This window comes from Uranotaenia lowii, chromosome 2 (assembly GCF_029784155.1).
Source record: "Uranotaenia lowii strain MFRU-FL chromosome 2, ASM2978415v1, whole genome shotgun sequence".
NCBI lineage: Eukaryota > Metazoa > Arthropoda > Insecta > Diptera > Culicidae > Uranotaenia > Uranotaenia lowii.
This window is the reverse complement of record NC_073692.1, coordinates 170,685,339-170,712,088: the sequence shown is the minus strand read 5'-3', so window position 1 is coordinate 170,712,088 and position 26,750 is coordinate 170,685,339. Positions and strand designations below refer to the sequence as shown.

The following is a 26,750-nucleotide window of genomic DNA, read 5'->3' as shown; positions in this document are numbered from 1 at the left end:
AAAAAAATACCAGCAACCAACTTGAAAAACTGCGCTTCCTCAACCAATCTGTCTTTTTCCACCGAAAGGCCAAATCAAAACAAACAAACAACATAAGCAAACTTAAAAATCTGCGCTTTCTAAGCCAATCTATCTTTTTCCACCTGAAGGCCGATTTAAAATCAAACAATAATCAGCAGCCTTTACAATCTGCACTTTGTCAGTCGTCAGTCTTGTTTACCGGAGGGACAAATAAGAAGGCTCAAAGCAGAAGCCATGAAAATCTGCGCTTTCCCGTCCCTTCGTCCTATTTACCGGAGAAACAAACAATCATAGCAGTAGTCTTAACAATCTGCACTTTATTTTATCCACCGGAGCCGGAACCATTTTAGAACAATCTGAGGATCAGTGTTGTAAATCTGTGCTCATATACCACCAACTGTGCATCAACTAAGCAATTGTCGTGATTTCACAATCCTTATAAAATTGTTTGAGGCTGCTGCTGCTATTGAGTTCTATAGATTTGACTTTCTGGTGGAAAAAAGGCGGATTGGCTTGGGTGGCGTAGATTTTAAAGTCTACTGCTGCTGAGTGTTTGTTTTTGTTTGGCCTTCCGGTGTCAAAAAAACGAATTGGCTTAGGAAAGGCAGATTTTTAAAATTCAAAAATTCGTCAAAATTTTGTGTTTCGTATTTTGAAAAACTAGAAATGCCAAAATGTGTCAAATTACGCTTACTTCGTAATTTTCTTTTTAAAATTTATCTGGTGTGACTTAAACAATTTCGACGGTTCATTGATTGAAAAGTACGGTTTTTACACCAAATTTCTACATGTGATCATGATCATTAAAATTCTTCAATTAAATATTAGAGCGTGTCAGTTTTGAATGATTTACACATAAAAATGTTTTTCCAGTGAACAGATAAAGCCAAATTGTCTTGTACAAAATTTTTACCAACAGTTTTCGAGGCTATATCGCCAAAGATACCACATAAATATGACTATTCGTAAGCTATCAATGATTTACTGAAAGTTGAAATTTTAGGGTGTGTCGATAATAACAGTATTTTGGCTCTAACTTTTGTGAATAAATTCATACAAGAAATTCTGAAGTTTTAAGCATTTGTATGAAATTAAAATGAGCACATTTGTCTTTCAAAGAGCAAAATTGTATCTTGAGATGTTCGTTGATGTTTTAAGATTTTTTAGCAAAAACTAGTACTTTTTAAACTGTCATCTGGAATTGATGCATATCAAAAAAGTATTTTATGAAGGCATTATCTAGTTATAATATCATATAATCCATTTAAAAATTATGGAAAACAGGTTTTTTTTAACTCGAGAAAAAAATCAAAGTTGTTAATTTTCAATATAAACTCACGTATGTAAAGACCCTCTGAAAGAGAACATCCTCGTTTCTCATGCAAATGTTGGATTTTCATCGTTTTGGCTCTGCTTGAGATCGTTGCAATACTTTAAAAGCGATTTAGCAAATTTAGTTAAAATTTTTAAAGAATATTTAAAATAATTGACTTTTTTTTCGTCGATGATTTTACAAATTTTAAAAAATCGACCTTTATAAAGAACTTTGATATCTAGTTTATAAACTTCTTTTTGAAAGAGTGATGGGTGGTGGGAGGAGGAAGAGTGGAAAGATGCTGCACACTGCCCTTTTTTCAATTTAATCCCATTGAACCAAATTTGTGGTATTTTGGAAAATTTCAAAACTATAGAAGAAATTAATTATCTTTTAACCAATTTTCTATTAAAACTTTCTTCGATTTTCTTTGATAAAACTTCAATCTTAAAATCTATAATTTCCTGTGATGTGATGTTGATTAATGGTGATTTTCGTATTTTGTATACCAGAAAGTTTAAAAACATTTTCTCATGAGATCATTAGGAATTCTCTCAATATAAATGTAATTTTATATTTAAAAATAATGTACATTAGAATCCTTTTTTAAACGATCATATTTAACACGGTTTTATTTCGAATGATTTTTTTTAACGATTTTCTCGAAAAAAGGAGATTTTCGAACATGTCAAAAGCAGGGTATAGACATTTCCACTTTTTTTCAAAACCATTCTTGGGTGGTAAATTGATTCGGACGTTGCTTTCCGGCAGAAATATGGGCCGGAATGGCCACTTAGAGACTCTGTGGAAGTTCCGGAACAATCGTGGCTTAAATCGCAACACAAATCAATCCAAAACAAATCTTTGAGCTTCCAGATTTCTCTCAAATCACCTCAGAATGATCTACCTGGTTGAAAATGATCAACTTACAGTCCAAATTGGCCCCTTCTCTTGAAATGAGCGATGAATTTCGCCTGGTTTTTTTTTAACTTTTTCAAACGATTTCTTATTTTGCACGAACAAAATAATCGTTTAAAAAAAGAATCCAGTGTACGTGTTATTGAATAGAATAAAATTTAAAGAAACTATTCAATTTAATATTTTTTTAAGTTTTTTCATATTATTGCAAAGTAATTTCAACGAAATTTTAATGATGCCCACTTTGCAACATTCGAAAAAAAAATGCTCAAGATAATTTTTTGATTATGATTGCCGTGAACTTAAAACATTTTTCAAAACACTGATATTTTTTAAAATAATTCTGACATATTTTTCAGAATTGTGATTCGAGAATTTCGTATTGTCTTTATCAATTCTGAAATTCATTTTTCAATGTGAATTGTGGTACAAGTTTTTTTTTCTAAATCTAAATTGAATAATGAGATATAAATAATGAAATTTCTCTTTTTCAAGACTTTTTTCAATCAATAACGAATGATAGTATCCGTTGATAGTATTGACAAATTAAAAACATTAAAAAAAAGGTTTTTTTTTCCTTGGATGGGTTAATATTTACAATTTTTTAAAACGGTGTCCTAGAAATAATTTAAACAAAAAATGAAATGTAGCATCCATTTTTATAGCATTAGGCAACAATAATCGCATTGGTGCAAAAAATTCAAGAGCTTATTATGACTGATTAAGAAGTGTTGAAAAATTTGTGCATTTTTTTTAAATCACTTTAAAATGATACAAAGACATTGAAAATAAAGGTTTTGTTGAAACGATCAACTTCGTCGATGACTGCGAATAGTTTTGACTTCTAAGAAAATGTAACTTACTTAAGTTTTCTTTTTGAGTTTTTTACAGATGAATTTCAGATATTTTTGAAAACAAAACGTTTTGCAGTTAAAAATTTTAATATCAATTAATTTAAAGCGCCCTTTTGTGATGTCAGATTTCTAATTAAAAAAAATCTTTTTCAATTGATTATTGAAAAAAATGTAGAGATAGTTTTTTTAAACTACAGAATTGTTTTTCTGAAATAATAAAATCTAGGAAAAATCTTGATCCTTCACGAAATAAAAAAAAATAGATTTATAATGGAGAGTTTCTATAAGGATTTTTATTTCATTCAGCTGCAATTCAGTTAATTGTGAATTCATGATTTTTATGATATTAAGAATATTTTCTACAAAAAACCTAAAAGTAACTTTTATTTGATTGGCTCAAAATATATGTAAAATACATCAGAGCAATTGGCGGCAAATGCAAATGAAGCTCTTATCATCTTTAAGAAAAAAAAAATCCAAAATAAACATCTTTTCCAAAAACAAGAACGTTCACCGATGAGTTTTTATCATTTTTATTCACGTTGCGTATGAGCTTATTTTTTACTCATTCGAGAGAATTTTTTGAAGGATTTTTTTTACATTCTCTTATTTTATTTTGGCATTTCAGCGAATTATGAAATTCAGAACTGTTGAAACTAGGATTGGTCCATCTAAAGAAGATAGATCTTTTCAACTCTGATTTTCTATTTCTTATATCGATCCTTCGGGATGAATCATATCGATTAAATAGGTTCATTATCGATTCGATCTTTTTTTTCGCTGAGCCGAGTTAATTTAATCTATATTTCAGTTACTGATTCAATGTCAGAGAAAGCTGTTTGTTAAGCATTTAGTTGTTTTCGGTAGTTAAAATAAGATTGACCTTTATGAAATTTTAATCTGAAAATTTTCAACATATTGAGTACCTCGAAGGGTTTATAAGAATTTATTGCTACCAAAGATAGATGGTTAATGCATCTTTGAAACTTCGTGTTCTTTTTTACCTTTATAAAACAAAAAGTTCTCTTTCTTATTGTTGAAGCTAATATCGATCTTTCAGAGATTAATCCTCAAGCTTCGATTTAAGGTGGATCAACACTAATAAAACATTACTTTATTTTTTTTTAAATTGTGGATATGTGATTATTTGAAAAGATGCCTTCCAGCTATGTAAAACTGAAAATAAGCTAACTTCTCAACAGTAAATTAAAAAAAGCAACAAATCTCACTACAATGCACTGTTAAGATGTGGTTTTAATCTAGAAATAAAAACAATATCAAAAGTCATCATATCACAAGAATCGTTACAGCGTTCATAATTACCCCATAGACAAGAGGGTAATTATGAACAAGCGTTTTACGCCCACAAGCTGCAATTTGAATATTAGAAAAAAAACTAAAATGAAGAGGGCAATCAGTCATTCATTTTTGGTTGCTTTCCAGAATTTCAAAATTAATGAGCTACTTGTTTGAGCTGATAGTATGAAAAACTGAGTAATTTTGTTCGTAATTACCCCACCTATCACTAATTTTTCAAACATCACTTTTAATTATAACTTATTTCGTCATACTGTTGAATGAAGACGTACGATTGGGAAATGGGAAATTTTCAGAACAATAGGTAAATTAAATAGGGGCCTGTTGTGACGTAACGACTTTGACCATTTTTATCGAAAAATCATCTTTTAAAAAATGTAACGCTTTGAATTTCAACTCTATTGATATATGTATCTTTTAGTTTTGAACGATATTTTCATAAATTGTTATACACGATTTACTGATAAGTGTGTCTTAGACAAAAATCGAAATGGAAGGTGGAATGGAATGGAATAGTGAGTTAAAAACATTAAACTACTTGTGTAATCCTAAAATTAAAATTCACTTTCAGTCCAAACTATTGAGTTAGTTTAGTTTTCTTTCTACGCTTTCTTTCGAAATCGGAACTTTAAATTAAAAGTGTATAAAGATATTTTGAATTGAAGTTTATTTAAAGATATTACCAAGAAAAAAAATAAATTGATTCCTTTTATATCAAAGTTTTCAATTTTATTTTAACTTAAATTTTGATTCACAATCAACGGAAAGCTTATTGAAACAAAAAATGATGCCTTTCTATCATGCCCGTGCGAAGAACTCGTCCGGGGGGGGGGGGGGGCAGGGGGTTTCGAAATTGAAATTTAGCTAGTTATACCAATAACTCCAAAAAAAGGTACGGTATGTTTAGTAGAAGAACTTAAATAAAAAAAATACAGTAACGCTAATTTTTGCATCGGCTGAAAGTAGAGCTTTTTCCAGTTCATTTCCATCAAATGTTAAAATATTTGGTCAGTAACCCCCTATTTAAATATTTTTCTGAATTTTTTTATTTGATTAAATTTTCAAAACAATATTTTTAAAGCGTTTTAAAATTATAGTGGTACTGATTCATTAATTTTAATTTTCAGTAACATTAATTGAACTGGTTAACTCAACATTCTCATCAAATTCCATAAAAAAATTACAACTATTATAAAATGGTTACAGAAAATAAGCAATTAAAGCAAAGAAAATTGCTTTCAAAAATATCTCTTAATATTAAAATTTAAAATCGGCTGGCAAATCTTGTCAGCAGTCTTTGAGGGTTGAATTTTCTGAAATCATGAAAATTATCTGTAAATATCTGAATCTATATATGATTTCATTTCCATCCATTCTCTTTTGGTTTTCTGACTGTGAAAACTTTGGTGAAATTTTTAATAATCAAGATTAAAGATCATTAAAATCACTTAATACTTGAAACCACATTAACTTCTTTGTGATAACGCTTATGCGATCTAAAGGTGGTTTGTCATAATTTAAGCTTTATGAAAACTAAGAAAATCAAATTTTAATTGAGTCATTGCGCATTTAAATTAAGCTTTGAAGTTGCTACTTCGAATCATTTTTTTTTTACTTTTCGTGGGCAAAAGCTAAAACAAAAGTTATTCTTATTTAAAATTTAGATTTTAAGGCTTTCAAGAAGATTTTGTTTTCAAAACACATAAATTAGAACTCGAAAACTAAAACAAACTTATTAAAAATTGTTTAAATTTTCTTAAAAGTTTGATTATAAAATTCGGTAAGTTTATTTTGAAAAAATACAGTATAACTATTTTTTGTAAATTATAATAAAATGTTTATTCAATTGATCGGCCTTATCAGTAAAAGTCATGTTATTTTAGTAAGAACATTTCATGATTATGAGTATCAAAATTTGTTCCATAAGGAACAAATTGATGTCATTTGATGGAAATAATTCTTATCAAATACTACTTGCAAATTGTTGAAAATTGTAAATTGAAATTGAAAGTTGAAAACTAGTTAAAATTCGTAAATGTTATGTACTGTTGCAGAAGGAAATATCTTAGGCCTAGAGTGATACAGGACTGAAAACCACCGGAGGCGAGAAAATTTTAAGACATGTTTGTTTACACTTATTTATAAACACCTTTTGGGATGAAGTTATTTCTTGATACTATATGTTTGTCTAACACTCCATTTTGATAGCAACTGTCAGAAAACCTCGGTTCATGTTTTTATTCGATCTATAGAAGCTATTCACAATAAAGTCTTTTTACCATTCTGGGTTTTCTTTTAAAAAAATGATACTTTGCTAGGTAGAAAAGAAGAAATCTAAATCACGTCGAAAGGAGGGGTTTAGAAAAACGTCAACAAATTGACAAGTAGGTTAAATGGTTTCATCTGAAAAAGTACTGAAGTTCAATTATTTGGCCCATATAATTATGCAATTTTGAGATTTTTTTTTTAAACGGTTTCTTAAACAACAAAGTTATTCGTAGAAATTTAGTGATGAATATGCTATCATAAAACTAATCTTAGGTGACTTTTTCAGCAAAAAAAAAAAGATTAAAAATTGAATAATAGTTGCTATGTTGAAAGAAAGTTGAGAAAGTTAGAAGTCCTATGCTTCTGATGCGCGTATTCGAAAAACGATCCCCCCAATGTAAAGTTTGACTGCAATTTGTTTGAGAAACATTCTCATGGAGTAGGAAATTTTGAAAAGGGAGTATACCGACTAGGAAAAGTTCAAATTTTTTTTAAAAGTTCAAACATTTTCGTGTAATCTTTAACGGGGTTTTCTCGCTTGGAGGGTGATCACCTCAATCGCCCACACCCACCCGTCCAATAGGACCACGCATGCAAACATCATTAAATTAGAACTATGAATCATAGAAATAATCCTAGAAGAGAAATAGAGATTTGGAATAAGCACTAGACTGCCCCAAATTTGTATGGGAAATTCAAAACTTGTGAAATGTTATGCGCTGTAGGCTAAAATTTATCATAGGGCTAGTACAAGATCTCATGCCAAATTTGGGCCAGATTGGATCACGGGAAAGGGTCGCTCAACGAGCCTGAAGATTGTATGGGATTTTGAGATATTTTGTTCGGGAGAAACATGAAAAACCAGGTTCATCAATAACTTTGGTTCTCGTCGGCCGATTTCTTTCAAACACGGTTTTTCTCAAAGTCTAAATTATTAAAAATATTACATCCGAAGACTGTATATCGATAAGAGTTAAGATAAAAAAGTTATTAGGCTTCAAAAATGGGCTAACTTTTTTAAGGATGGTATTCATCACTGTTAATGAGTCGGGGCGGTCGAACATATTGACGCCTTTAATTGCATATTTTTAAGGCTTTAATAAAAACCGTTTTTGAAAGAAATCGGCTGACGGGAGCCAAAGTTATTGATAAAAACTGGTTTTTCATGTTTATCAAATGGTTTATCAAAAGTCGGGTAATTTGGGGCACTCTAATGAACACCTATTCTATAAAAATTGACACAACGAGTTGTATCTCTTAGATCATTCTTATTTTTTCTACTAAAACAAAGCCTACGAAGGTTGTCATCGAATCATTCGTTGATTAAATCATCCCTTCGCTACCGATTCGGACCAATGTCATTTCGAAAGCAGCTAATTTAGACAATTAGATAAAGCTCATCAATCCGTTACGGATATCTGAAACCTGTATCAACGCAACTCTAAAATGTTCATGAGAAAAAGGTTTTTTTTCCCTTCAAATCAACATATGATAACGCAAAGCGAGAACCAAATGTTTGTTATGCAAATTGTGCACGAATAACGATTATTATCCTCATAATATAAACAATAAAAGTTTCGCCGGACCCCTCTCTGGAGTTGGACCTTCGACAGAAAAGAGTCTCTAAAATACCACCTATATGTGTGTTCAGTGTTCATGTTCAGTTAACCTATGATAGGGTGTCTGCATCAAGGGACACGCTTGTCTTTTTGCTGCGGCTAATTTAATACCCTTTCCCTTTTTTTTCCAGGTGGAAAAGTTAACCATTCCGTTTAGCAGTAGTATTTCCAACTCTTTTGAAATTTAAACTCTGAAGTCGTCGTCGCGACAAACCGCGACGAAGTACCTTCGAAGCGAGAAGAAGGTCGCGTTTTTCACGGCAAATCGTTCGAACTTGCCGAAGAAACGGGCGACATCTCCAGCTAGCGCTCTGACAACAAAACTTTCGATTTATATATTCACGAGACCTACAGCTGCTCAAATAGCCCATGTTTAACGACGCGTTAGATCGTTGTGAACAACAGGCCTGAAATGTCTTGTCTTGTCTTGTGTCGTGTTCGAGCTGCCATTCGGTCGCAGGTTTTCGTGGTGGAATTGGTCGTTGAATTTTGGCCGACCTATGTACGTCCGACGACTGTTTGGCGTGAATGGAACGAAATGCGAGATGGACAGAGGAAAAGAAACATATCCGCTGGGGGTACCCAAACGAACGGTCTACCTTTGTCGATTCGATGTTCTTTTGTTAATTTGAATAAATTATCGCTTCGGTCGGTTATTTTCTTCGGTGCTGCTTCGAAAAGCGTGGGGCGCGTTTCAATTTTTTTTGTGGGCTCTGAAAGGTATCCATAGAAGATGAAGTACCTCCTATTACGATATTCAATTGCTTGGAAATTTTAAATGGCAATTATTCAAAAAATCATTCAAGCCATTGATTGTCTCGGGTGGGAAGTTTAAAGTTTTTGAATGGTTAGTTCATGACCCAGTTTAATTTGAACAAAAACCGTTTAAGAAAACATAGACGATACACACAATTAAGAATTATATTTGAAAAAAAAAACAATTTCTGGAGAAGAATGAAACCCAGAAAATCAATAACAACACCTTTGTATTCAATTCTAAAAACACCATTGTAACAGCGCTAAAGTTAGCGCAATCCAGAAGACAGCTAGTTTGCCTTCAAGTCGTCAACATATCATCACCCGCTAACACATCCGGAAATCGTACCGCGGGAAATCAACATCTGCCGGTTTGTTGCCGGAGAGAAGAAGCCACTTCCTCTAGCCTAGAACGCAAACAGGCAACAGCATCTTTGTTTGTTATTTTTTGGCTACAATGTTTTGGCATGTTCCAAGGAGCGAACTAGCAGAAGACCGCGGATTGTGCCCGGAGTTACTTGCCCTAAAAGTAGTGACTGCTGTCTAGCTTCATGCAGGTTTGTTGTTGACTGCCATCGCCGGCTGACAGGGGATGACAATAATAGCAAACAAAATGACGACGGTGTGTTAGCTGAAGAAGCTGGAAATGCAAAATCTCTAGAAGTGCCTGTTTAGTGTTACGATTAAATATGGGTTGATTCTTTGCATGGTTTGTTTTCCTGGGAGTTCTTAGCAGCAAACCGCGGGAAGCCCTCTAACAATATGTTTTTGGCGGTGGCCATGGAATGACCGCATCAACTGAGGAATATCAGGAGCCTTTAGTTTTGACTGCAATTCCTCAACAAATATTAAGAATATAATTTAGTGCCTTTTTAGAGTTGAGTTGAGTTTTTAGATTAAAACTACAAAATATACGTTATATTTTGAACAGACATGTTTCAGGCATTCGATTGAAGACAGTTTAGCAGTGCAGCAGCCCGACGAATGAAGAATGTTCCCGTACATACATACACTGCTGGCTCAAAGTTCGGAATCACCCCCTCAAAAACATGAAAATTTTGATCGGCCATATCTCAGCCATGTTATAAAATATTGGAATTCTTTTGATCACATTCAAGAGATCGTGAGCAAAACGTTCTGTATATGTATATATTTGACAAAATGTTAAAATTGAATTCATGTGACTTAAATTTAGCTTAAAGTTGGAACATTTTTCAAAAACTGAACTTAAAATTCAAACCCGATCACCTTAGGGTAGGGTGAACCAAATTTCAAAACTCGAGTTGCATTTGAATCCTTTTTTCGTACTTATTAAAAAAAAACATTGGTTTAATTTTGAGCAACAAATTTGCAATGTACTTAAAATATATAAAATAGCTTCTCAAGTCATCGTCCAAAAGTTTGGGATCACCCCGTAGTATGGTGTAAAGGCCAAAAGTTTGGGATCAGTGTTCAAAAACATGCACTTTTATTTCACGCGTATCTCTGTTATCAAACAAAGTATAGCTTATCTGGTAAGTTGATTTGGAAGCTTATGAGTTGAACTGGCTTTATGGATATTTTGTTGAAATATTTTTGAATACTAACTTCATTAGAGCTTTTGTTAAAATTTCATCATTTTCTGATGATTTCCGACCGGCGATGACCAAAATAGTCCGCCGTTGAAAAAAAAAATAAGAAATTTTGTTTTTACTATAACTAAGTTTTCTTACAAGATCGCAGATCAGATTGGCTTATTTTTAAGCTTATAAATGGTACTTTAAGCTAAAAAAACACATTAGTAATGATTATCATCAGAACGTTTATCAAAATTAGAACATTAGTTTTTAAATAAGTATTAAGATAACATAAATCATATGATTTTAAGATTTTTACCATTAATAACGATTATGTAGAGTATCGGATTGATTACCCTGGGAACACTGAAGTAAATTTAGATACAAATTGTTCAATTGAAATCATCTAAGGGTTGATTTTATTGAGATAACTACGTTTCTCCACATTTTCAAAGGTGATGGGATGTGTTAGAGAAACATGAGATTTCAAAAAATGAATTCAGTTCACCGGTAGGACGTTTTTTCGAATTCGGTGCGTAACATACACTACCGGCCAAAAATTTGAGACTAGCCCCTCAAAACATGGAAATTTTGATCGCCCATATCTATCACCACTGTTTTGATTGTTTAAATACTCTACTCAAAAGTATCGAAGTAATGTTTAAAACGGTATAATAAATCCAGCCGGGCTCAAAATGACAGCTTTAGGAACTGATTCCAGACAAAAATCTAGAATAAAAGATTGGATCACTTTCGAGTGAGTTGAGTGAAATTTGAGTTATCAAAACTTTAATAGATACAACCGAACCATTCCACATTCAAATAACATTAATGGTCTAGCATATTTTATGAAATTTTTTAAAACGTTTTCATGGAAACCTAAAATACCATTTGAAATCTGCTGAAACACATACATTGGATGCAAAAAAAAAGTGTTTCAATTGTTTTTCTTCTAAATTTTGATTGTTTTAATCCTGGAAGTTATCCAAATGTGCCCAAGTATTTCTCGGATTTAGGGTTTAAATTTTTGAAATCAAATGCTCAGACTTTCCTAGCTTTTTAGATAAAATAGCCTCATATTTTTGTTTGTTGTTCTGGGATTTTTACTTTTGCCAGGTACTTATCTGGCCCGAATACGCACGAGCAAAAATGTTACAAACTTATTTTATTTTTTCCGTATGGAATAAGTTAATTAAATGATGGGATTTGGAATTGGCTTGATGCATGTTTATTTACAATTAAGTTAAGCTAAAGAGATATTTTTTCTGAGATCCATAACTTCATTCAAAAAAGTGTGAAAAAATCTCTTAAAAGTTCTAAAGAAAATATGTGACAAGACAATTAAAATTCGGTCTGAAAATAATCAGAATAATTCAATTCGAAGGATTTAAAGTAACAACGTTCTGGGAAATTACATTGATTTCTTTTGAGATGAAGCTGGAATTAATTTTGTTTTATTCATTTATGATGAATTGAGCTCTCTGCAAAGGAATTTTAACACAATCATATTTTTTTCCAAATACAAGATTTGTTTATAAAACAATGCAACATATAAGGACATAAAATAACTGAGTTTAATAAAAACTTCAAAAACAGCATCAAGGTAGATTTTGATTTTTAGAACGTTTATAATGAAATCAAAAGTTTCAGAAAATGACCACTCTGTTAATTTTTTTTTTTTTTAGATTTCAAGTTGCTTAATTTATGCTTAAAAAATTCCATCAAACACCACAACACTAGAGATTTTTTTTTAAAATTTTCACCAATTTTTTTAATTTAAGTTAATTCTATAAAAATTATTTATATGGTTATTTTATTTTGTTTATATTTTAAGATCATCTCATCGGTTAATACCTCTAAAATGTATTTATAATGAACATGAACATCACGAAAAGTTCAATATTTTGGGTGTTTTGACCAAATTGTAAATAAGATCAGGAAACAGTATTGAATCCAGTTAAAAATAACCACAGGTTTGTAATGAATTACATCAGGCCACAAATTCCCCAACTAATTAAGATTTACTTTGATGCCCTGAAACTTTTGGAAATAGGTCTTGATTATTTTTATCAACTTTCTCCAAGACCACAAGTCATTTTGAGTTCTGCGAAAAAAATATAAATAGAATTTTTATATCTGTTTCTTAACCCTATTCTATAAAATTAAAGATTTTTAACAAACATATTCCTTAATTAAATAAAACACAATCAAAAAACTCAAAATCAGCTTCTTCTTTTATATGTTTATAAGTTTTCAACTATTCATTCCACTCAAAACTGATTCATTTTAAAACTCATTATCTGCATATCACCAAAAAAGAGAGGTGATGGACAAAATCTGAAAAAAAAAATTCGAGTTCAGGATGCTAAAATCTACCATAGGCATGAAAATGTTGCCTTTTGAATTATAAATTAGATTCCATAAAAAAGTACGTTTTTATAGAAATTATTTTTTTAAAATGTCAAATCTTATCGTTTTCATCTTAATAATATGTCTTTATTTCTTCAAAGTTTAATCACCATTTTTTGATAGTAAAAAGAATAGAAAGATGGAACAGTCGAATAGATATTAAAAAAAAGTTAGTTCTAATGGAACAAATTTTCATTTTCATAATCTTGCATTGTTCTTTCTAAAAGAGCATAACTTTCACAGTTAGGCATGATAAATTAAATTATTTTTCTATATTTATCATCAAATAAATTTTCCAAATTTTATTGTACAGTTTTATTTACAATTTTCAAATAAACATACCTAATTTTATAGTCAAACTCATTGAAAATAATTGAAATATTTTTCATAAGTTTGCCTTTATTTTTCTACTCTGAGTTATTGTGTTCTGAAAACATGAGCTTGGAACCCTTTGATTCAAATAAGAAAAACTTAGTTTTTTGCTTTTGCCCTTTGGAGGACAAATATTTCATTTGACGGCACCAAAATATACATAGCAAGAAATTTTAAACTATAGCCAAGCTGGAAAATTTTCAAACGTTTCACAAATTTTTATCGTTTTGAATCCTTATTTTTTAATCGATCACAAGTTTTTAATTAATCGATTAAAAATTCGGAAAATATATAAAAGAGGCAAATTTTTAGCTTATTTTTAATGTATAATGTTAGATTTTGCTTTGTGCATTCAATATTTACAACAAAACTTGGAATTCCTTTATTTTATTTTTATCAGTTTCGTATTAAATCATTCAAGAATTCACCCATTTTCTTTTCAGTCATGACGAATTGAACATGTTGTATTTGTGATATATAAAAATTTTATTGTAAACTTCAATCTATCATGATCTTTGCCCTTTATTTTGGTAACTGGAAGAATATAAATGTATCTAAGAAATTTATTGCTGATTTTGATCCCTGGCACTTTTGAAGTTAAATCAAATTATTTTTCTTTTGAATAAATTCGCTCAAAAATCGATTTTTCCTTATCAAAAATTTACATTTCAAATTCTGTTCGAATTTTATTTCAAATTCAAAATAATAAGAATTTTTAATCAACTCTTCAATTGAAAAAAAAAGAAACAACATTTAATTTAAAATGTTGAATAATAATATAACTAACCATTTTTATAATTCTGCTAAAAAAAATCAATCAAGGTTAATTTCTGACCTTATCTGAAATTTATTTTTGAATTAGAGTTGATTTCTCTCAAATCTGATGATATATTTTATATATACTATTTCTGTATACTAATTTCCCTGTCCAAAGTTTAAATTTCTGGTTGCATTTGAAACTTTTATTCGCACTCGTTCTCTGGTGTTTTGAAAATATTTACTTAAAATTTCTAGTTCATAATAACGATCATAATTTTGAACAATTTAAGTTTAACTACTTGGAACAGATATTGATTTAAAATTTTGATTCTGTTTAATTTGGAACAGTTTTAGTATAATTCATTTTTTCGAATTTGTGTGATGGTCAGAGTTAAAAAAAATGGTTTAGAAATCAATTTTCCTATTTTTTCTACATTTGTGGTTACTATTATTTCGAGCTCAAGTTGAATTTTAAAAACCTCCCACACGGACGGATCCTTCACACAAGCCTGATTTTCACCAATTAAAACGTAAATTAAATTTCCTGGATCATAAATAAAACTTTCCGTTCTAAGACGGATGTCATTTAAACAATTCCTCGTAAAATTTAGCTGATTGTTTAATTGAATCTATTTATCCACATGCACAGGATTAGATACAGTTGAACACTGTTAAAAGTGCAGTTTTGTCATATGGTAAATATTTTTAATTATTTGGTATTCCGTCTACGTCATAACCTGATGAAAATTATCCCTCCAATTCACTCGGTTCATGGGAACCGTTCTCCAACTTCTCGGGCATCCCACATTCGCCAGATCACGCTCCACTTGTTCTAGCCACCTCGATCGTTGCGCAACTGCTCGTCACGTGGTAGAATTTTTTTCTAATAATCTAACATCATTTGAAGAAATTCGTTAACAGCTTACGGGAATTATTTTTATTTCATTTTAAGGTAAGTAGAAATCAATTTAGAAGTCCAATGATTAATTTTAAATTTTTTGCATTCGACATACTTTCGCGAGCGTTTCTGGTAAAATAAATTTTTTTTGATTCAACATGAAAATATCAACACCTCAGAGTGCTTGATTAAGAGTTATATATGTATATTATACCTTATATAGTTTCAAAAACTTTAAAAGATAAACCATTTTTTAATATATGATGATAAAATGGCTGCGTTGATACTTATAAATGATTCCAAAAAAAAATAACAAGATTTAAAATTTGAGCAACAATCTGCAAAAATTAAAATAAATGTATTGTTTCTATCCAAAACACATTCTTGAAGCTTCAAGAAGAGGACAGAAACTTTTCGAAAGATAAATGAGAAAATTTATAATTTTTGTATAAGACTAATCTTTTTTTACAGGACCAATTCAGTCATCATGCTTCAATAGGGGAGAGTGGGGATACTTGATACCCTTTTCTAATTTTCACCATATCTGTTTGGAAAAACTTAGCAACTCGCACTCTTTTACATTTTCTAACAGCGTGTAACTTCAAGTTTCTATGCTCTTAAAATTAGAATGATGCTTGAGCCCGTATATGAACTAGAAGCATTTTCGTGGGAGTAAATAAATTGCGATATTTTTGAAGTTAGGGGAGACTTGATCCTTTATTCAGGAAGCCTTAATCCATGGAAAAAATCAAACAAAAACCCAAGATAGAATGTTAATTGACTATTTTGGTCATGTTTGTTCTCATTTCACAATCTATAATTGTCAGAAAAAAAAATCTATAGCTTATTCTCAACCCTTATGAGATTGCATACTTACGGGCGCAATTTTTTATAAACAAGTGAAAATCAATTATTTTAGCCCTTTTCTTCAGATAATTGATGGATGAATATTAACTATTGGCTAAATATTAGTAATCTCGTAATCAGCAATGACCACGATCCATTGAGAAGAAGAATATACCGGGATCATTTGTACCCATATATTAGTGATCAATTGAACCCAAAATCAACATTTTAGAAAACTTCTTCTGAAAAAAGTTGGGAGTTTTCCATCGCTTTGAAAATATCGTATTCTGAAGTTCATTTTACACTCGAAAGATTGATGTATTGGAACAAATATGTTTGTTATAATATTTCCATGTTAGGAACATTTTAAAATGATGAAAGCAGATCTTCAAGTCACATTTTGTGAAATTTTTCAAACAAAGTTGAATAACCCAAAAACTTATTTTGTTAAAATTTTTTGAGCTTCAACCATTGCTGTTTTGTCCATTTGGCACATTTTTCTAGAACATTTGATCTTTGTAAGACATTCCAGTTCGGAGATATACGTAAGGAATCAAGTATCCCCAGGGATCAAGTATCCTCATTCTCCCCTAGTTAAACATACAAAGCCGCTTTAAGTACTAATGCCACTCCGTCCTAATGATTACACATGTGCAAAATCGGCAAACGCAGATAGCAGAGAGAGCTGTAATCAATACGCTTTCAACTAACGGGAATTAGTTTAATTTATGCTTTCTAAATTTGTATTGAAACCAAATCCCCTCCAAGAGATCGCCCATTAGGTATTTACTGGTTCACCTGAAACCGTTTTACCTCGAAGCACACATAGCTCACCTGGTCCAGGGACCTTATCTCTCGGTCTCTCGAGGGCCCCGGTAATTGTGCATGTTGAAACTAATTATTCGCTGTTAAAGCAACTTCCCCCCTCTTCTCTGCCAGCTGTCTCAAATCGCTGTTTAGTGCCTCTCTTCTTCGTCAGCCTCCGACTTTGGAACGGATCGGTAGGTCAAGCTTTGGGAAATATTTACTCGCCGATTGACCGCGCATTTTCACGGCTCTCGATGCGCAACGAACATACCTGGGCCTGGGCTGAATCGTCTGTTCGTTGCCACTTTGCCCTTTTTTTCAAGCACCTTCCCCCTAAACACATATTGACTTTAACGTGTTGAGAAGTAACACCAAAAAAAAAAAATAAGAGAGAAAAAATACACGACTTGGAACCAGTTCATTCCCGCGCGAGTGAGGTTTATTTATGTTGTTGCAGTTATTTACACATTCTTACGAGATGTTGTAAAAATGCTGAAGTTGGGTTTCGCGCCAATCTTTCCTCCGCTTTCCTTCTACCTCCTCTTGAGAATGGCGTCGATTCGATGAATATTGCTTTTCGTACCTTCATACGAATGTTCTTCACTCTTGGACTGACCGCGTTCATTGCGCGCCCTCTTTTGCCTGAACATATTAATAAAATTCAATAGCACCGTAAATATCTTCCCGATACTTGAATTTACTTAAACTTTATACCGACAGAGAGTTAGAGAGCGAGAAAAAACGGGAATAGACACTTGGTACAGCGTTTGTTGCTTTCTAGATAGCTTCCAAGTTGTGCTAGAAACTCGGCGCGCCAAAGACATCTCATCAGCAGCAGCAGTTGTCTCGGTTGATGGTTGCCCTGGCTGCCAACCAGATGCGCTTGAAATGGACGATGCCGCCACAGCCGCCCAAGTGACTAATGTTTATTGAGGTTATTTTATTTCGAACACCTCCTCTCCTTCGTTTCACCGGCAAACAACACCTTTCCGATGAAATTAAACCGCACTCGATTAGTAGTAGTGCAATTTGTAAATTGATTACATCGTTGAATTTAACGTTCTGACTCTGACGGAAGGTTCCAAATAACGTGAATAAATGTTTAAAATGTGTCTGGTACCGGTCAATGTTTCGATTCTTGAACCATGAAAAAACACCGAAACCAAAAATTTCGGAGGAATCCTTTTACCGAGGTTTTAATGGCGACCGTTATAAATTTCCAATTTTCTATCAGAAACTTTAAAGCGCTTCTACGCATATGAGTTCCATGTTCATTTTAATCATTTTAAGTTATCCACGGGAAACACTTGCTTTTATTCTGAACTACTATAAAAACAGTTTTGTAAAACCTTTGTTCCCAAAGTGTTGAAGAAAATGCCACTCAAAGTGCGTTTTACTATAAAAGTTATTCGCAAAACAAAACTTTGGATGCATTTTTTCACATAACACTCATATCTACTGGTGGGCAGTTCAGCTGTCTCAAATGCAATTCTTTCAAATCATGCTTCAAAATCAAATTAAGTTTGTGTGTCCAAGATCCCCTGCAAAATTTGAAAAATTAATGATATTAGTTCAAATATCACAAACCAAGCCAAGAGTATTCATAGTTTCTTTTTACCAATTTACCAATTATTTGTAATTTTCGTTTTATTTTTATTAAAATGCAGTATTTAGCAACGTTTTTGTAAAAAAAAATTTCTTCTTCTTATAACAACTATATGATCAAAACATATGTGGTTCTGGAAAATGAAAAACTTGCGTTCCACAATTTTTTTGTCAACAAAGTATCTGATACATAGAACATGCATCGCAGATACTACTACAGCCATGACAATCATGTAGGGTAGAATGGAGATACTTGATCCTCTTCCCTTATTTTAATCATATCTTTTTGGAATAAATTTTCAACTCACCGTCTTTTGCATTTTCTGACAGCGTGTAATTAAATGTTTATTTGCTCCAAAGTTGGATCGATACATGAACTCGTAAATAAACTAGAAGCGTTTTCGCGAGACCAAAAAATTGTGATATTTCTTAAGTTACAGGAGACTTGATCCTTTACTAAAGGAGACTTGATCCTTAAAGCAGGGGTCCTTGACCCTAGGCAAAAATATAGTAAAATACGACGATAAAAGGTACGTTAACTATTTTTTGCCATATTAGTTCTCATTTCACAGTTTATAAATATCAGACAAAGAAAATTCCAAAAGTTTTTCTATTACCTTAATGTCATTGCATACTTAAAGGCGTAAATTTCTGGTTTTTAGAAAAATACAGCATTTCATGATAACCCATGATCACGATCCATTCTGAAGAAAATAATTTTTCAAACAAAGTTCAATAAATCGAAAAATAATTTTTTTTAAATTTATTGAGATACCAGCATTGTTGTTTTGTTCTCTTTTGGCACATTTTCTAGAACATTTGGTATTTGTAAGATCTTCCTGTTTCGAGATAAAGCGAAGCAATCAAGTATCCCCAGGGATCAAGTATCCTCACTCTCCGCTAATGAAAAACATAAAAGAACAAAGGAGGGAAAAGTTTTAATTTTCTGCCAAAACTATATAGAGTAACAAAGTGATTATGTTATGTAAAGTTGAAATCGCCACCGACCGTGGCTTAGAGGATATTGTTCAAGTTTTCTAAGCCAGAGGTCATGAGATCGATTCTTGGTCACGGCATACATAGTACTCTTTCTGTTGGCTGGTGGTGTTAGCATTAGTAAGATGCTAGCCATCCTGTCCTTGAAAGATGTACGCTTTAGTCTTAAGCAGAATTTAGATCTCTTCAAAGAAACATGAAGTTTCACTGAGATCCTATATGTTTGTGTTCGTTATTTTTAAATCAGAAAAGAAAAACAATTAAATTGATTGCTCTTACCCGAAGGTTTTTCAGTTCATTTTAGTTCAGGAGCGGCTGTTAAACACGTCTCTAAGCGAACGAAGCTTCATAAGATCTCATCGTTGTAGTTCGCACTTTTCTTTGCAGTTCACACAAATTGTTAGACTTTTCTTAAAATTTTAAAGAAAACCTTCCCGCACAAATTTCCTGAAAGCAAGCACGAATGGTATTGACTGTTATTTTCCATAAGTGTAAAAAGCTTAAACTGAAAAGAATAGAATAGAAAAGTCAACAAATATAAATGATTCTGATCGTCGGAGGGATGAACATTCACATCTAGAGGATATAACGTATGGCAAATAAAAATGACAAAAACATGAAAAGTGTGGTAAACATCTTAAGAAAATTTGACAAATATGACAAATGTGGTCAGAAAAGGACAAAATTTTCACAAAATGTGATAGATAAATACAAAATTTTGTCATATTTGTCATATGCTTATCACTTTCTCATATTTTTACATAGTTTGATAACAAAGTCGGATATTTGTCCTTTTAGTTTAAAATTTTTGTCATATTTAAGTCATAATTTTTCATATTTGTCAGATTTTTGCCATGAATTTGTCTGATATTTATCACAATTTTATGTCATGGTTTAATCATTTTTTGTCATATTTTGCCAAAATTTTGTTATTTTTGTCATATTTTGGTCAAAGTTTAATCATATGTTTAAAACATTTATCATATTTTCGACAGAGTTGTGTTGATTTTTTGTCATTGTATCGTAAAATGTTAGTCATATTTGCCACATTTGTATAATTTTTTGTCATACTTTTACCACATTTGTCATGTTCGTCATTTTATTGCCAATTTGTAAAATAATTTATGTAATAATTTTACCATTTTTTGTCGTAATTTTGTCGTAATTTTGTCATAGTTTTGTCCCCCACATTTGTCCCACACGCTCCCTCTCCAGCATTCTTTTCGCCAACTCGAATACTCATTTCTCAATCTTCCCAACCATACACACTATTTGAAAAAGACGTATTTTTTCACCAAAACCCTTCAAAAATAGCTATATTAGGTAGCAGTTATTATTCAATTTCGGCAAGTCTAGCGCGTCGCAAGTCTAGCGCGTCGTACAAGCTCTGTTGTCATTTACTAAACTTAATGATAATAGAATCGAGCTTTTTTTCACTTTCAGCAATGTTTGCTTGAAATTGAAATAGAAGATTAACAGTAATTATTTGCAGCACTGTTCAGTACACGCCTACTCTTCCCCAAAAAATAACATTCCAACAAGCTTCTCTACAAAGAATTCAATTACGCTGATTATTTTTACTTCCAAGGCAACTAGTTAAATGTAAATGTGGGACCAAATCTTTGAAAAATGATTTTTTTTTTAATTTGTCAGGAATTTACCACTCCGCGACATTTTTCCCAAAACTTTTGATCTCTCTTCAATTGTAGAATAAATCTTTCGCTTTTTGAAAAAAGGATAATACAACTCAAGAAGTGATATTTAAAAAGCTTTACGCGTTTTCTTCATAAAACACAAGATTCCATGAAAAATTATCAGATTCCTTATTTAATATTATTCCTTTGTCTTTATTAAAACCTATATTTGAAAGTGAATAATATCTAAACAAGTTGTTTCTGTTTTCTATTATCTGTCCCTAAAAATTTAAAATAAGACATGAATTCAGTTGAAAAGTCAGGTATGTCAGGAAATAGCTCATTTTGAAATGAGCATACGAAAAAATAACAAGTATACCTCGATTTCACAACATTTTTGTAGGCAAAAGCAAAAAAAACAAACTCAAAAATTAAATAAAATTTAAGTTATAAAAATGTTAATTAATTCATGAAAATCTGTGGATAATGAGAAACATTCGGAAAAAATTGATAAGTTTTATCGATTGTATAACAAATTTAAACAAAAATCTATGAGACAATACATTTATTGATTTCTAAGTTAATTTACAATTATATTAAAAAGGAACTTTGCTTCAACACCTATTTTTGTTTTCAAAATTGGACTCTCAAATTCTGTCTTATTCTTTCTGAAATTTAAATATATTCACATGAACTCCTGCTCAAAAATAGGGTTGTCAAACTTTAAATAATGTTCAATCATGGGCTTTAGCAAAAGTGTTGATATAATAAATTTTGTATTCAAATATTACTCAAAATTAAAAATCAAAAACTTTATCAGAATTTAGATTCAACTTGCGGTAGCAAACAAAAACTTTGTCCAGTCGATTAGTACTGCTTAAAATAGAAAAAAGATATTTTTGCTATCAGGAATTCAATTGAAAAATCAGGCAAGTCAGTCAGAATGAAGATAAATTTTAAATGTTATTTGGATAGGTCAATAATCCAACCCAATTGTCAATATATTTTTTTCTTTCAAATCCAAAAATATCCAAGCTAGAAAAATGATACTGACAATTTAGTTTGGAAAGTTGAAATAAAATTATGAAATCTGTTAAATTCACGAAAAAATCCGAAAATTATAGTTTGGTGTCTCAGATCTGGTGACAAAAACTTTTTTTTAAATCAGTGATTTCAAAGAAAACCCAATTTATCTATATTTAAATTTGGAAAGAGAATTGCTTATCTCTATCCTAAATTTTAAATCCAAGATTTCAAATTATTCAAATACCAAAATGAATTTCGCATCAGAATAAGTGTTCTGCGATCTTAAGTTCAACTTTCAATGCAATGCATACTACGATAAGGAAACAAAAATTGAATTTTTCAATGTGACCATAACCTAAATTATACGTAATCCGTTTGGAATTTTAATCATTGTGCTATTTATTATAAGGTTGCCGGAATTTTTTCCACACGTATCCGGCCGAACAAATCCAGACAATTTTTAATAATAACTACGACCAAGACTCCGGGCAATACTCGGGCAAATTTTGTCAAAACCCAGTAATTACTCAACAAAGATCAGGAAAAAAATGAATGAAAAAATCAAAAAAACTTATCACCAGATTTTAAATGGTACTTTAGGCTTCTTAAAACTTTGAATGATTATTTTTATGAAACTTGCTCAAAAATTTAATTTTGGAGAATTAAATTAAAAAATTTGACAAATTTTTTTTCGTTTTAATTGATTTGTAAATTGCCATTTCTTAAGTAAATAATCCGGGAATGTTGTATAAAATATCAGGACAAACCCGGATATAACTAGGTAATCTGGAAACTTTAACTCAGTATCATATTCGAAGGATGAGGTTTAAAAATATTCATATTGTAAATCAAGATTCAAATTGAGGAAGTGGTTAATTTTTTAATGACCAAGGATAAAAATGTTTAATTTCAAGTATCTTGTACAGAGTTTTAAAACGAGTAGAGTGCTCTTGGAATTTTAAGTATCAAATCAGATTTAGAAACAAATTGCAGTTTTTGAAACACAAGAAAGGTTTCATATATAAAATTTTGAAAAATATGGTCTTGCAGACAGTTACAGTTATACTTTTGTTTATTCTTCCCCAGGATGGGTATTTATTATATTTTACTGAGAGGAATCTGAGATAATTTTGATGTTGAAAGTTTCAACGTTTTGCAGTCTTCAACCAAGTAGAAATATAAATTTATATCTTTAGTTTCTGTGGAGGAAAAATTCGACTGTAAATATGTTTTTTCAGGGAGTTTTTTCGGCTTGCAGTCTTGTTTTTAGCAAAAACGACGTATTGATTGACGTTTCCAACGTTTCGATGCTTATTGGATCTTCTTCAGGGACTAAAATATTGTTTATAGTGTTATAGTGTTAACGTTGGAAACATAAATCAATACGTCGTTTTTGCTAAAAACAAGATTACAGGCCGAAAAAACTCCCCGAAAAAAAAATCTTTAATTTCAAAAACTCATAAAATTTTTATGAATTCTAGGAATAAATATTAATTTTTCATTTGAATTTTCTTAAAAATAAAGATTATTTTAAACATTGTTTCTCAGAGTATAAATGTAAGTCCTTGATTGAATGGAGGATGATAAAAATATTTGATTTCAGTTTTTGTGTAAGTTCGTCAAACAACAATGATTGATTAAACTTGAAGCTTGATAGTATAAAAATTTTCAAACGTCATAGTCTCAAAGCTAGAAGTGATAGATAAAATCTCGAAAAAGTTCCGAATTGTGTGCGTAAAAATCTTTCAAAATAAGTTTTCCATTCTATGGAGCTCTTTCAATAACTTCTAACCCTCATCCGTTCCTGAAATTTTTACCCGTTGGCCGTTACAGTCCCAGGAGTATCAACACTTTATATTTTCGATAATTAAAGTAAAAAAAAACAAAAAAAAAATGCTTCGGAAAAAGCCTACAGATCAGCTACGGTATGCGCAAAAAAAGAATAACTATACATATGTCCAAGAAATCTGAAGTCAGATACTACACGTTGCACAGAAGGATATATATTTTTGATTTTTTTTTAAAAACCGTACAACGAACCTTCAAATCAGTTTATGTCAAAAAAGGAGGATTGAAAAAGTTGACGTGATTTGGTACATTTTTGCGGTTTATTTATGATTGTTCAGGATCGCCCCTGATGGCTAGGATCGATAGCATCAGATTTTCTTTTACCGAAATAAAAATAACGCACTCATTCCAAAACATTACAAACAATTAAGTGGACTGTATATTACCGAACTTAGAACTACAATACAATTATTCCGACACAAACTATGGTCCCTTTTGGACCTCTGACTATGGCCATGCTGGCCTCTGACTTGGCCGCTCGGGCCTCCGACTTGTAACCGTGTTGATCTGTCTCCGATGATGGTTGGTTGGCAAAAGAGGCCGAACCTGGGGCTAAATTTGTCTCGACCCTTTGAAAACCCGAGACCCGAAAACCCGATTGTTTTTGGCGCGCATTACATCCGTTAATGCGCGCAGCATCGCCATGTTGCTACTAGGCCTTTTTCGCATAAATATTAGGGTGGTTCAGTGGCTCGTTCGTTCCAGAACAATGATTGTTAAAAAAAACAAAACACAGAACTTATGACAAATTTTCAAAGGTAGCTCTTTTTTTTAACTTTTTGTCAATTTGCAATTCCTCAGATTTTCTAAGAATTCAATAAAACTTTGAACTGGATTTCAAGGATGTCAACGCAAGCTTTCCGAAATAAGTTTAAATTTATCAGAAAAAAATTTCATACCGATTCTAGTGGTGTTTATAAGCGCTGCGACATTTTACAAAAATATGAAAAATAAAAATTCGTTTCCAAAAGTGGGTAGTATTGGGCAACAAAACGATCAAATCATAAGGTGGTTCGTTCCAGTTGAGTACTTTTGCGTTGAACATTGCCTACCTCTTTTCTATCAGCGCCAAAAACGCTGATCCTTCCTAACTTTTTCTATATTCGGTGCCAGCGGAGAGGCTAAAACACCAAAAACTCAAGCGTCCACGTAAATTTTCTGGATTTACTTTTAGTTTATTATATATAATATTTTTGTATAGTTTCGCAGCGCTTATTTTATTAAACTACTCGAATCGGTATTGAAATTCGTCAAAAATTTTTAGTTTTGTATTTTGACGATCTAAAACTGCAGAAATGTACCAAATTATGACCACTTTTCAAAACTTTTTTCAAAATTATTTGGTGTGACTTAAACTATTTTGACGATTCATTTATTGAAACGTACGGTTTTTACACCAATTTTTAATTTTTTTCTGATAATGATCTTAAAAAAATTCAAAAATTCTCATGTGCAGCATATAACTTCAGCTTTTTTGTACACTAAGTAAAATTATTTTTGAACATTCCGTAGCTGATCTGCATTCTATTTTCCGGAACATGTTATTTTGGATTTTTTTTTCTTAGACTTTGATTAACGGCAAACTGAAACGGATACTTTTTTCCTGGGCTTTCAGGGTGCGTCCATGAAAAAGTAATGATGCAAAACCAGATTACAGGTATTCATTGAGGGTTCCCAAGGGAATGGAATGATTTGGATGCACCCGAAAAAAGTAACAACCCACCAAACTTCCAACAGTGTCATATTGACACTCGAAAGTGGATTAGAGTTAATGTAAGTATCAATTTTACAATGTTTCCTTACGTCAACTCAGCTTTAACGCATTGATATTCGTCTTGTTAATCGATGAGTTTCGGAGAAAACAACGATCATTCTACTCTAAGATCGCAGTTGAAAAGTAAATTAAGATTTCAAAACCAGTAGCCAAGTTGATTAACTTCCTATTCCGGGTCATAACCTAAACACCACAAGTAGAGTCTCCAAGTGGCTGAAAAAAACATCACCAATATTTGAAATTCCTAACAAAACAAACAAATTTATTTCCCTAATTAACCAAAACCCTTCAGGTTCCCAGCTAGATGTGTAAAATGTGATGGGCACCAAATTTTACTGACCAAACTACTGGTAAATATTGACAAACGGAGAGCTCAAGCTTTCCTGGGCCGAAATCTGGAACCCCAATTGGTGCCCCAACAAGGTGCCAACTAGCCAAATGAACTTCTCCTACGGAATGTAAAGGTACAAATTAGCTTACGTTTAGTTAACGTGAATTGGGAATGAGGCTGCGCTTTTCAGGGTGTGTGGCTCTAATTTCGAAAACTGATAAGTTTTATGTTTCTGTAGACAAAAATTCTTCTATTTGAACATTGTTGCATAAGCTTCTAGAAAAGTATACAAGGAAAACATAATATTTTCTAAAGTGAAGTTTCCGAGAGCAGAAACACCTTTCGTAAACTCAAATGGTGTATATTATGAATGGTTTTTTTTTTTACATTTGAGAGAATAATTAAATTCAAGCCTCACTAGCCTCCAACTATGGAAAGCCATCTGCTTCCCAAGAAAGATTAGAGTCCCCCGTTTGTTTGGGAAGGAAAGGTCCCCCCTTTTTCCACCGGGGATTACCTCTCGAAGAGGATGGTAATTAACACTTACATGCAACCTGGATGGTGGCCGGCTGGGACCGCACCAGTCCCCGGGAAGATCGAGCCAGGCAATCGCACTTGTATGGGCCCCGGCCGAAGAATTCGTCCACCAGTTCCCGGGTGATTTCGGTGGTCGCTTCCTGCAGCTGGACCCCGGTATGAGGGTCCACGTGGGTTTCCTGGGCCGTTAGCGCTGGTTTGTGACCGCCACTGCACTTGAACGAGAGCTGTTGTCGTAGGAGAAGAAGAATAAAAGCAAAAGAAAATAAACGGTGAGTATGGGG

General features: G+C 31.9%; 1 protein-coding gene across 2 annotated transcripts in view; it reads right to left on the bottom strand.

Annotated features, from left to right (window-relative positions):
• LOC129749797 (netrin receptor unc-5-like) overlaps positions 1-26,750 on the bottom strand; it is a 555,087-nt gene that overhangs the window by 503,012 nt on the left and 25,325 nt on the right. For both annotated transcript variants that reach the window (XM_055744887.1, XM_055744888.1), the window contains exon 3: positions 26,477-26,693. In XM_055744887.1, coding sequence (XP_055600862.1) covers positions 26,477-26,693 — 217 coding nt within the window. The remainder of the gene's footprint in view (positions 1-26,476; positions 26,694-26,750) is intronic.